At 39.9% G+C, this 13,756-nt stretch overlaps 1 protein-coding gene across 1 annotated transcript in view; it reads right to left on the bottom strand.

The window, feature by feature from the left end:
- Positions 1-13,756, bottom strand: part of gtf2ird1 (GTF2I repeat domain containing 1) — a 36,627-nt gene continuing 22,871 nt past the window's right edge. The window contains 16 exon segments of the mRNA XM_079508286.1: positions 1-1,059; positions 1,061-1,102; positions 1,446-1,555; positions 1,658-1,695; positions 2,009-2,201; positions 2,914-2,991; positions 3,109-3,156; positions 3,263-3,291; positions 4,382-4,649; positions 5,243-5,308; positions 6,039-6,097; positions 7,129-7,312; positions 8,640-8,717; positions 8,863-8,916; positions 12,685-12,801; positions 13,539-13,619. Of these exon segments, the coding sequence (XP_079364412.1) occupies positions 889-1,059; positions 1,061-1,102; positions 1,446-1,555; positions 1,658-1,695; positions 2,009-2,201; positions 2,914-2,991; positions 3,109-3,156; positions 3,263-3,291; positions 4,382-4,649; positions 5,243-5,308; positions 6,039-6,097; positions 7,129-7,312; positions 8,640-8,717; positions 8,863-8,916; positions 12,685-12,801; positions 13,539-13,619 (1,616 nt within the window). The 3' untranslated portion in view covers positions 1-888.

Genomic DNA, 13,756 nt, shown 5'->3' with positions numbered 1-13,756 from the left:
TAAAAGTGCAAGGCAACACATTTTATTTCAAAGGCCTAATTGGCGTTAAGGTACAGCATATTAAATATTGGTTAGTCCAGAGTCATCGCAGAATAACACATACCATTCTTCCTTTACACAGTACATTCAGTTTGACTTAAATGAGATATTTTACATAGTGTTAATGTGCTAACATAGAAACAATGAGGAGTTTTACCAACTTTGCCCCCGGAGTTGCTGTTACCGCAGGTAAGTCCTACTAATAAGGACAGTAGAATTTATACCTGGCAAGAAGGCAAACTTTAAGTCCATCTTGTTTCCTTGACTTCCTGATAGCTTGTGTTGGCCTGATGGTGTCTGTCGGCTCAACACCCAAATAAGACACTTTATACGGGTATGTACTTCATTTTGGTGGTTACCTGTACTTGGGTTAAATGCAATAGTAGTGTCTGTGTTAGTGATTTTAAAAGTCCCTAAGGACTTGTATTACAGAATAATGTATTTTACATCCCTGCACGTAATGTTATATTTCAATAAATATAATAAATAAAAAGTACAAATATCTGAATAGACTGGACCCAGATTATTATCAAACACTTTTGTTTGCCGGCAATGCGAACCAAATATTTCCATATCGGAGCAAACTTGGAGTAAAAGACCTCAACGGATGGACAATGAAATGCTAGGGCAAATACATTATTAAAAAAATTGAATAGGCTTCGTGAAAACCACTCATTGTCATTACCAGCTTTTAACAAGACTCTTTTTAACATTTGTTGTCTTGTCAGCACCGCCTTGGGCCTGTGAGGATGACAAAATAAAAGCACTTGTCCTGTAACATAATTACGCACATTCATTCTACTATTCCTGAACACTCAAGAAACCATCATTCAAAAGGTCAACCTGTCCTTACAGGCCTTTGTGTGTGTTTTTTTTAGTCTGTAGAGTTTTCTTAGCAATAGCACGCAGAGTTGAAGGTTCGGTATGGAATAGTAATAAATAAGTGTTAGAAACTCCTAATTGTATCCCTTTGCTGTGGAAGAGGATTTGTCCTTCAGTATTTGACTTTCCCGGGAACTTGCACATTCACGCCACTGTAGTCCACCATGTACATCGGCCATTGCTATAAAAAAAAGAGAATAAATCAGCACTTCATGATTTGATTTTGAGATGATCAGTGATGAGTTTCTAAATGTTTCACTTCATTAGATGCAATTAACTTTACCTCGACATTGCTGCATACGCTAGATTCAAAATATTCCAATTATCTGAAGATGATCATGCGTTTCTTTGGTCTGGCTTACAAATTATTTTTTTGATGACACCATCACTTATATATCACCTATCAACTCTGAAACAGCATAATTATTTGGTATTTAAACCATACAATGATTCTTTCCCCCTCTATTACTTTGTGGAAAATGTACCTTAATTATTATTATTATTTCCTTCCCCCTTTTACCTACCATCACTGGGATCTGATTGGTTGATACCGCTAGGTCAGGGGACGTAGGCACTCTGTTGCTCTCCTGGACTCGCTTGCGTTTGCGTCGATTGGTGGAGGCCTCTTTCTCTTCTGCAAATACAGAGTACCGGTAATGTTCTTTAGCTACAGTGCCAAGGCTACAGGCTTTTGAACCAGAACTCCTACTTATACAAGGAAATGAAGAGCACCTACCTGTGTTACAAGCTTGAGTACATATTTCTGCAAAAGGCCTGCGTGGGTGAAATAAGCAAATAGAGTTTATTCAGTATTTTTCTTTTCAGGCCAGAAGGCGACATAGCTCGAATCTCGACACAGCTTTTGCTCTCTTCAAAAAATACTTGGTTGATAGTGTGGAATCGGTATTTTATCATTTTGGACTAAAGCCAATGCAGCTGGAGCACATCAATTCTAAACTATCGCAGCACGCTAGTTTGGTGACAATAGTCATTCATCGACTTTCTGCACATAATCTTGCACCACTGCTTGAAACTTTGATTGGACCAAAACAATCTTTCTGGGATTACTCAGAGCTTGGGTACTCACTGTAGTTGGCTCTTGACGTTGATAGTTATTTCATCCCTGGCTTGGAGGACTTTCTCCAGGGTCACGATGTCATAGGTGTTGGGGTTTCGGAAGGGAATATCATCCGGAAGGCCACTAACTTCTACAGAATCGGGACTCGCCCGGATAAGTTTGTATGGGACCACTACAGACCGGTCTAAGCCCAGAGCATCACCTAAAAATGAAGCACATCATATAGATGAGCACTGCATGCTTTGCATGCATGTGTAGACACTAGACAGCTTCACACTGATGAAGGCTGGATAGCCGAAACGTCTGTCATTCGATGTAAAAAATAAAACATAAAATGCAGTCTTGGTGTGTGCGACACTAGACAGCGTACATTACTTACATTTGTTAATTAGTTAACAAGGCAGTCTAATCACAGTATGGCCTCCATACAAAATCCGAACTACTGGGTTAAGTTACTGTGTGTGATATCTGATATGGCTATGAATTGAAAGAATAAACTAGACAAAATAATACGTGTTTGATGGAAATCTATGGAAATTTACGTCCTACAAACTATACTGTAATACTCAAAACATTGTATGTATACCTAAGTCTAATGTATACTTAAGTGTTTTGAATATTAGAGGTTAGCAACATAATAGTAATAGTATCTGTTTAATAGTTTGAAGGCCAAATTACATTTTATCTGATATACATTATGTTTGATGCGGAATTAATTTAGTGTGACCTAGACAGTTTTTTGAAAGCAACAGTATTGATTGTCTTTATAGATGGAGACAATGTGGCTCAGATCTAAATGTTCCATGCTGGTGGGGCTGGCCAGGTCTACAGTAAAGATCTGAGTTGTCTGTGTTGGCTTAAATGTTGTTAAATGTGACTAGCAGTCTGTGGCAGCTTGCCATAATTCAACTCACCATATTTCTTGTTGAATAGTTCCTTCACTTGCTCACGAAGGACCACTTTCTCCCCCATACGGTTGATATCATCCTCCTCTGTCGATTGAAAACATGACTTAATGGAATACTTACTTGTATAGTATAGTTAGCATACATACTGTAGATGTCATGCATCTGTGTACACTGTACAGTCTGGAATGGTTTACTACTCACCATTTATTGAGGCATAGGCCTTCTTTAGTAAAGTAATACGTCGTGGTGCTAAGAAAGATAATGAATCCATCGATTGCATGTTAGTATCTACTACAGCCCACAGTGGCTAATGTTTGTATGAATCCTTGTATTCTATTCTACAAACTGTCCTTACCTGGTTTTGGAATGAGTCCTTGAAAAGGTCTGCAAAGAGCAAAGTGAAACACAGTTGCATTGTTGAAGAGGTAACTAAGAGGTGACCTTTTTTAATTAGCATTTTTGACACATGGTTAGAAAGGAGATAAAGCATTTTCCCTGTTCAACAAGCAGTCATGAAGTTAAAACAGCTGCATACCATTTAATTATTTAAATATATTATTAGTAGCCAAATATTATTTTCTCCCAATTTAGTCATTATTATGCATATTAACCCTCCCCACACATTTTTGTCTTTGCCACTGCTGTTATACCCTACTCAGTAGGTGCCCACACTTTTTTGACTTGAGAACTACTTTTTAAAATGACCAGCTCAACAAGATCTATCCACCAAAAATATATATATATCCCATTGCTGAAAATACTTGCTGAAAATACTTGGAATGTGGTTGCTGGCGACTGGCATTACATAAGACAAACGCACGTAGAATGGGAAATAGTGGGGGGGGAAAGCCTTATACCCATTCTGTATGGAAGTGGTACAGTAAGGTATTCGGGTTCTTTGCCATGCACATTTTTATATAACTTTTTAATGGTACTGACGTTTGCATGCAAAACTTGAAAACAAAGCGTTGCATTGGGGGTTTGCCTATCGAAGCCATTAAGGGAGCTGACAGGCCCTTCTTGATGTCAATCAAGTCATCTTAATTCAAGTGGCAGGTGCCAAAAAGGGGATGATTTTTGTTTATACATATTCTTTTAATATTTTAATTATATCTTTAGGGGCATGTCATGTGTTCTACCAGCAGTCTTTGTGATCTACTGGTAGATTGTGACCTACGTTTTGGGCACCCCTGCGCTTACTGGCTGCTGTACAACACCCCCACTGACAGGCCCGACCCCTGCCCATAGGAGTCACAAAGATCACTCTACCTGCCAGGCTTCCCTCCCCCGAACATGGCAAATAGTGTTCATATATAGATGCTCGACCAAACCGGATGTACCGTGGTGGAGCTGAACCCCCTTCGTGGTGGTGGTGGCGAGGTACTCCACATACCCAACTACACATAACTTTAATGACTAAGGATGCACAGCTGTGATGAAAACAAAGGAACATGCAATGCCGTGCCTTTCCCACCTGGTTATGGTGAAGCAGATCTTATCGGCCACTGCTAGGATCCGCTCCAAATTCTGCGAGCCAAACGTGCAGGGTTTCCTAAAGGGGATGCCGGGGGGCAAGCCCTCAATGATGACTGAGCCTGGGTTGTTCTTGATCCGCTTGTAAGGCACTTGGACGGGATACTTGATGCCCAGCGCCTCGCCATACTTCCTGTTGAACAGGTCCTGGACCTGCTCTCGCAGCGTGTTCGCCAGGTCAATTCTAGACAGCTTGGCCTCCAAGCAGTCTAGGGGATCAGGGAGATTGAAAGATGAGTCACTGAGTATTTTATGTAATGCGATTGAAAATGCATATTCCCTCATACATAGTACACAGTATTCCGAGAGGTTAGTCAGCCTCGTTCGAGAGCGCTTAAGTACCTCTCTCCCATCAGCATTTGATTACATTAACCCACATATTCTTTCCTGGAACACACAAGTGGCATAGAATATTTATCTTGAACTTCTAACTTATTACGTGATACTGAAACTTGTAAGTGCCTACTGTATTGTATTGTAAACTTGTTGACTGAGCTTGTATGATTGACAGTCGTTTTTCTTATTCTATATGAGAACAGCGATTTATTTACTTTTTTGGTTATCAGTAAATGTAATGTAATATTTTGTGTGTTCTCCTGGAAGAGTTGCCGTTACAAGTAGTAGCTAAGCGGGATCCGAATAAACAATGCAAGAAGTTGGGTGCCGAAAATGTTACAATAGATATTGACCTTCATTTCTACAGCTGTTTCAGAGACGAGAGAAAGTGATCCATGTAGCTTTGTTAAAAATACATGCAGTTCTTTTTGTGATACAAAGTGAAATATGTGTCCTTAAATCACACCTGAAAAGCCTGGTCTCTTGGATATAGCTGCAGCATCATCTGTCACTGAATCCGTCGAATCCAGTTCTTTGGAGAAATAGAAGTATTAATTACTTATGACAGGATTTCTTAAACATTTGTATTGTTCTTTCAGAAGATGTATCGTTTTATAAAAGGGAACATTTTGTCCGCTCCTTATTTTAGAATTGCTGTCAAGTGTTTGGACAACAACAACAACTTTTTAAATTGTACCAAATATACCAAAATGGTCCAAACCTCATCCCATAACTTTCATAGAGTAGGAACAAAAGAAAATAGCATCTATAATTACTCTTAAGTGCTCTCCGTTTGAAGAATTTTCAGCTTGAACTGAAATGATGTTTCTCAAAAAAAACTCAACAAACGTCTTAAACAAAACGTACATTTTGGTGTTTTGGTCATCTCAACCTCCTATATACTTTGTTGACCAGATATCTATAACTGCCCCCCTCCGTTTTCCCTCTACACTAAATCTCTTCAGCAAAAAGATAGCCAATCTACAAGCTCACAACACGCTGCGACGCGGTGCGAGTGTGTAGAGCTACTATTTTCGTCAACCGTTTGGCAAAATGCCCAGGAATGGGACACTAGGGTTCATGTGGTTAATTGTAGGATTCTGAAATCTATATCAAATGGATTAGATTCAGAAAAAGTTCAAGCTCGTATCATTTATTTCTAACATCTGCAAACTTGATCTGATCTTGAATAATCTATGGGTAAATTCAACGGTAGGATAAATAATGACATTTCCCCAACTGGGGCAGGATAATGGACGTACCTGAATCACAGGTCGGGGTGGAAGGCAACTCTTGTTTTACTTCAGTTAACAGCTCCGGTCTGGAGAGAGACCGACAGTAATCATGACAATCATAATTCCAGAAGAAACAGAAACGTACTGAACAGCAGCGATGTTGCCAGTTGTTAAAGGACAACTTCATGTTTTAGGTTGTTATTAGAGAAAGTAAAAGATGAGTGTTAATTTTTTTTATTTGCTGCTTTCTTTCGTTTTAGGGATTTTAGCTGTTTTTGACAGGGGGGCGGGGGCATTCGAGCATGGGGCTAAATATGTATTGTTTTACAAAATTTTAAAGCGATTCATTTTTTTATTATTTACTATTACTATAGAAATTACATCTGGCCACAAAAGATCACAGGATCTACTGATTGTGTCAAACTGACATATTGAGCCTATGATACACAGTGTGGCTTCCCCCCAGTAGGCTACCTTCACATTCAGTAGATCCTGGGATCTTTTGTGGCCAGATGTAATTTCTAGGACTATAGTAAATGATAAAATAAAGAAATCGCTATAACAAAATGTTAAAAAAAACATATTTAGCCCCATGTTCGAATGCCCTCGCCCCCCTGTCAAAAACGTCTAAAATCCCTAATACGAAAAAAAAGCAGCAAATGAAAAAGAATTAACACTCATCTTTTACTTTCTCTAATAACAACCTAAAACATGAACCTTGGTTGAAAAAAACGAAAGTTGTCCTTTAACCAGTTTAAATGAAGGCTTGGCAATAACCAAAAGATATCAAACCAATAACTGACTAACTTAATCTTGCTCATGTAGGTTGATCGAGAATCAGGTTTTTTTTTGTGATTGTTTTTTCACCCCTTATGTCAACAAAGCAACACGAAAAAACTCAAATTGACAATATTAATTAGTCTCATATAACCATGTTAATCAGCCGCTTCGTTGTACAATGGTGGCGAATAATAATGAAAATAGAGTTCATTAATCGAGGCAAAAGTTTGAACTAATCTTGATATTTATTAGAAATCACATCGCCCAGCCCTAGTTCAAATTCCATTCACCTATGTAGCGATTCGTGAATGGGATTCCTCCCTGCGGTGCCTCTCACCTTATGATGACAAACTGGATGTGACCGCCAACAGCGAGGATCTTGCGTAGTTTGGCTGCTCCGAAACAGTTGGGCCTCCGGAAGGCGATCCCCTCTGGCAGCCCGGTGACATACAGGTCCTCTGGGTACATCTGGAACTTGGAGTAGGGTACCTTGGCTGGCTCAGGAAGGCCCAGAGCCTCGGCTGCAGAGGGGTGGGAGTACGGGTACAACAGTTAATCCAAGTTGATCGGTTTAATAGTTTATCAAAAAAAGAATTGAACATTTTATAAAATAATCAATGAATAATATATATATATATATATATATATATAATATATATATAGGCAATCTACAAGCTGACAATGCATCGTGACACGGCACATTGTGCAACAGAGTATAAAATAATGTGTGAGTGGTAAGATTATTTGTTGATATACCTTGTTGATAAAACAAAAAACAGTTGCAGCCCTACTAGAAAGAGAACAGAAGTGTTTGCTTAATTCAATGATTATGTGTAATTATAATTTCAGCATGGCAAATAGTGGGAAATGAATTCGTCAGGTATTTGGACAGGACTGCTTTCGCTGGAGAAGGGCAGGTATTGCAGTTTTCATCAGCACAAATGCTTTAGTTACATTTTACATTTGTAAGTGATAGGGCTATCTGTAACTATTGGTTATTTCTTTGTGATTATTCTTTCAATCATGTTTTATAAATTGAATAATTAATCAAAGCACAAACAATGTGTCCCGTAAAAAACAACTTCCATTTTGGACTTGTGCTGATTACCTATCCACCATTACCATCCACTGAAATGACGTGGGCTGGAGTAATGCATTCAGATGGCACTTTAAAAAAAGAAAACGTATGTATGCAAGAAGACAGGCAGCCAGACATGAGTAGGAGGAGTGACTGACTTGATTGTAAAAGTACCTCCAGGCACTAAAGCAGACGGTTTGTAAGTTGAGAACACCATCAGAACCATCATCTGTTCATAAGCACCACTATTTCAGGGCTATTTCACCATGGCACAATCTTTAAGAAATGCTGGCCAAGAAAGGGTGTATATATCCTGTAACTTACTTACTTATATCTATTCGTCACATCTGAAACATATCATGAAACATGTTTTGTTTTCAGTTCCAACTAAACCCCCCTAACAGAGCATCAGATATACATAAACAATCGTAATACAAAAAAGGATTACAATACTGGCAACAATTTATAATATTCACATTTAGCAGGCGCTCGATCCGGAGCAACTTACGGTGTGCAATGAATCAATAAATGGCAGGGGAAATGGTCTCGTAAATAGAGTGCAAAGAAAACAATTAAGTGCTACAGAGGCTAAGTGGCAACTTATTTATGGTCAAAAATGGCATTATTGAAGTGTGTGCGTGTGTGTGTGGGGGGGGGACTATTAAGTGAGTATTCACATGACACCAAGGAAACAGCTGCAACGTCCCACATGAATACTGAATCTAAGCAGTTCTCTCTCTCTCCAATACAGCATATGTAATGTAGCTTACCATACTTAATGCTGAAGAGACTTTCCACTTGCCTCCGCAGCTGCAGAATCATTTCTCCTATGTCCTCAATGAGAGTTCCTGTTGAAACACCAGACACAAAACATCTGTAAATCAAGAACATGGAGGCACTAAACACATCATTGGTATGTGTACATGTACACTGCATTTCACAGAGGGGACTTCTAAAGTGACCTTTGAAAGCTTATTTTCTTCTCTACTGTACCTTCAGAGGATTTTCTGAGGATCTGGGAGGTTGGTTTGACTGGTAGAACTTCAGCTGCAACATGTGAATAGACATATTAGTGGAGTATGGAAGATAATCTTCACTCATGACAACGGGTCAGAAACTATAGAAAGGGCTCCTTTGTAATGGTCACTCACAATAATGATAATTTAATTAATGGATGGACTTCCAGACAGAGAGAATGCAATACGGCTTAACAATGGAACCATTTTGCATAATATCAGATAACCAAAAGTTGGCCATATGAGTACTCTGGGATACCAAAATAAGCGTCTTCAAAAGTATGACATCGATGTAGCCTAGTAGTCTAGCAAAGTTTCTCAAGTGCAGTATGGCAAACAACTTTGCACATTGAAAATGTGTACATTTATTTATTGCTCACATATTGTGTGAAGAATACATTCTTCTGAAGGAGAAGAAATCTTGCATTTCTGAGTTCTGTTGTTTTCTATCATTTACAGTGTAAGTGGCAGACTCTTTTAACAACCAATTAAGCCCTATGTTATACGATGCATATTGCTGGGAGGGAATAGTATGTATTTTAGCATACTATCAATTATTTGGGGTTTCAACCATGTACTGACTTTCAAATATTGGATTCATTGCAAACGGACCACTGGGGGGCGAGCCCAACTCGTTTGCGATGGCGTTTGAAAACCTTATGCCCATACCTAACACCATACTAAAAATCAAAAACTTGTCATCAAGTGCCCGATTTTCATGAATTTCCTCCCAGCTAATAGCAAAAAATAGTCAACAAGCTGTAGATCTGCTATTTTGGAAATGCTGCAAGGTTGGGCCAATGTAATAATGGACACCAGGTTTATAGTGGTTAACAAATGACACAAGTCCTGTGAGAAAGCAGAGATGTAACAATGGGAATTAACTTGTTTGCTAAGTGTTAGAGATTCCTTGAGGCATGATGTTAGTATTGAGCTTTGACAACCAAGCTAAGGCTGAACACGTATTAGACAATAACTGACTCAGTCTGGCTGCACGATATATTTAAATAGTAAAGATGGGAAAAAAGCACAACTTGCACATTGATAAGCAAGCAAGCAGCAAAGCACCTGCACAAGCGACAACATCCACTGGGTGTGAAGCTCCCTATAATCTTTCATAGCGTGTTTCGTTTTTCCTTCCTCCCAAAACATTTTCTGCTTTCTAGTTTAGTCTGTGTAGTCTCTGCAGGGGCTTTCAACATAAGATAAAGCACCATCATCATCTCTCACTGAAAGAGCAACCTTTGCATTCGCATACATAATAAAGAGGTAAATATTTATTTGAAACCTCTACAGGGGTTTATAGAATTATATGAAGCATGACAAAATGGTTACAAAATCCAATGCTGTTAATACGTTTTTGACCAAATATACGTATAAGCCTATTACTGATAAGAACAATATATTCCTGATATGAAAGCTTGCTTGCAACAGTAATAATGCATTTGTGTGCTGTGGGTATTGAAGAGTAAAAATGTCAGAATGTTATACTGTATTGTCTGTACTTACCTTCATTTTCTTTCCTTAAGAGGTCATTTGTGAAAGAAAAGAAAACTTAAAAATAGCACAATGAAATCAACGAAATAAATCAAAAAACAAAAAGCCATCTAAGTTAAGGCCAGGACCACCTGAGTAGACTTTGTTCTTGGGCTTCTAATACCAGGCATGTATGGTGTTTATGGTATAAATTTAGCAACAGGCAATAACAAATTGCCTCATTTACCCATTTGCACTGAGAAATCACTTGATAAATAGATATATTTTTAATGTATAGAACAAAATGTGAGCCCACAACAGTTTTCTTTTCACTAGTGGTTTCTAGTATGCAGTGCTTCCAAGCACAACACACCCTGTCTTACAATGGGTTAAGTTCTCTTCATACTGGATCAGGCACAGACTGATGAAAATATGTGATAGCACTGCTATGAAATACAAACTATTTTACAGGCGATTCTCAAAATGTATCTGGATGAATGAGGCACATTGGAGTTTGAAGTGAACCACTTAAGCCTGATTCCATACTTGGTGGTGTTATGCAGCAAAGAATGCGGATCAATATCCCTTCAAAAGGTCACATCACAACACATTGTGAGATTGTTGATTGGCTGTTTTCGCCTATGATGACATGCCCAAAATAGTGAAGCCAGTAATGTAGTTGAAGGAGAACACAGTCTACTCAAATGCTCTTGATAACCTTCCTCTGTCTCAGTCTACAGAATATAACTGAGCTGGATGGGAGATAAGGGTGTGCTGGGTCTTAATGGGAGTTTTAAGGAGCGGTTTGGACACACTAACGTAGTACTGCTAAATCTAGCCACAGATCTGAGAACGGGACTAGAGGAGGAAACGGAACTCACAATCTGGAAATGTGCACAAACAATCAGTCTTTACTTCTTTATATCTTTTTCTCCCAATTTAGTCATTCTGTCAATTCCCAAATCTCCTCGTACGGTTTGTAGTCCCTACTGGCTGGCATTAGGGAGGGCGTAGTCGATCACATGTCTCCTCCGACACACGTGACGGCGCCAGCCCAGTCTGCTTCTTTTCACCTGACAGTGAGGAGTATTCCCAGGAGGACGTATCACGCTACTCCTCCCAGTTCCACTCCCTGCTGCTGAGAACAGGCACCCTCAGGGGTCAACCGGCTTGTGGTGGACATTTTTGTCAAAATTAAATTTTTGCCACGGACATACAAAATGAGTGGACAATAGCATCACCAGGACTGCACTCTTAAGGCCTATGCATAGTCCAGTTTTAGGTGATAAGGTGACCACCGAAAACTACAACATGATGTCATGCTTCACCGCTCATCCAAACACATCTCTTTGTTTTTACTAACCACCGTTTCGGTGGTCACCTCATCACCTACTGTAAAACTGGATAGGCCTTAAATGTGCCATAGTGTCGTAGTAAATAAGTGTCATACATATTCTGAAGAAAACCTGGAGACTTGGCATTCAATATGGGTCTAATGATCAAAATAGGAACATTATAATGATGCGTAAAAAATAAAATTAAAATAATTGCCACCGACAAGACCAAGTCTTTGCCACGGACACATTTGTCCATGTACGTACATATTGATGACCCCTGTGACCAACCTGTAGGAGTGACTAGTGCAGCAAGTTAGCAACAGAGTTAGCCCTCCTCACCGGGGCTCCCACCCTCCCCCCTGGTGGAACACTGCCAATTGTGCTTTGTTCTTGGCTGTCTCCACATTTTTATTACCAGTAATAAAATAAATATAGCCTACAGCATATATATATTAAGGTTTATGCCCGTTCTACAGTTGCACAATGACCGTTTAAAACCGTTTACTTAAGCTGAAACACATGTAACATTTCCAGAGTGAGAGCCATTGTTGTGCATCATAAGCCCGGGACAAGAGCAGATCTATGTTGGAGGTGGGGTAGTGGGGTAGATAAAGGTTGGGGACTGGGTAGACTATAGACACTAGTGACTGCAGAGTTCTAGAGGTGGGGTAGTGGGGTAGATAAAGGTTGGGGACTGGGTAGACTATAGACACTAGTGACTGCAGAGTTCTAGAGGAGTGGTGCAGGGTGTGGTGGCATGGGAAAGCTGGGAGAGGAAGTAATCTAATAAAAAAAAGTGGTCTCACACGTGTGACGGCTTATTTAGCTCAATAACAATGGGCAGAGCTGGCTGGCATCAGGCTGTCTGTGGTGGTGGGTGGGTGCGGGGGGTGGGTACTGTGGCAGAGGCTGGGCGTGCCCCCCCGGAGCTGCAGTGAAAAGAGCGTGCGTGAAGTGCCACAGGAGAAAGGCCTGCCTGCAGTTACCTGAGTGGTTCTCCAGGGGGTGCTGTGGAGCAGAGGGCGAGGCTGTGGCCGGACATGCTGCAGTCAGTAGGGGCTCAGCCACAGGCTCACTGGGCTCCTCTGAGGACGCACTGGCCTCTGAGGAAATAAAACCACAAAAGGAAAGTTAAGACGGAGATCATTTTTTACTCTACTGGCAAGACAAAGCCACAGAGGAACAAACACGGGAGCTGTTAAGTTCTAGCATTCAATTCATGGAGTATGCACCTGAACCACAGTGACCTCAAGAGAGCAGGGGAGTTAAAAATGCTGAAACTGGATCATGGAAAAACAGCCATTAGAATATAAATATTTGGATATAATGGATACAACAGAGGAACTCAACTAAATACTGCGAAATAGATAGCGATAGCAATAGGCTCTGTGCATAACTGTAGTCCCAGTTTTACAGGAGGTTCTGGTTCACACAAGGTGTTATATGGGTTTCCAGTTCAAATCTGTTGCCGAGCAAATTAAACCATGGTATGGGAAACTGAAATACAACAGGAAACCCGGGATTAAATAATAATAAGGATGATAATAATAATTGTGTCAATCCGTTGATAAATAAGAAGTAAAATACAAAAGGCATGACATGAGCAAGATTGGTTATTGGTTCTAAATGATGGTTTCGATTTCGATATATTTGAGGTTAGTTGCTCAGCCCCACTACTACAACAGTTAGTGTGGCAATTCCCTTCCGATTTCCTCCTCTGACTCTTATGCCTTTCATTGCGGTTAGGCCATTACTGAATGGTAGCATTTTGGAAGACCACATTGACTTTTTAACAACTGAATGATGTGAAAAGGTAATGGTAATGCTGTGCACACACTACCTGGCACAGTCACTTGAATGATTTCCCCATCTGGGGGCTCTGTTTTAATCCTCTTCAAAGGAATGCAATCTCCTGAAGGACCTGAGGGGAACAGATGAGGGGAATTAAGTGTGAGATAGTGGTTTCAAATGACTGTGAGAGAAGCAGTGGCAAAAAGAAAGAAAATAACACTTTTGCAAGGATTAAATATCAGTGTTAAAGTGGGAAATTACACTTTG

Source organism: Electrona antarctica (genome assembly GCF_951216825.1).
Source record: "Electrona antarctica genome assembly, chromosome: 8".
Taxonomy (NCBI): Eukaryota; Metazoa; Chordata; class Actinopteri; order Myctophiformes; family Myctophidae; genus Electrona; species Electrona antarctica.
Note: the sequence above shows the minus strand (reverse complement) of the source record. Positions and strands in the feature narration are given on the sequence as shown.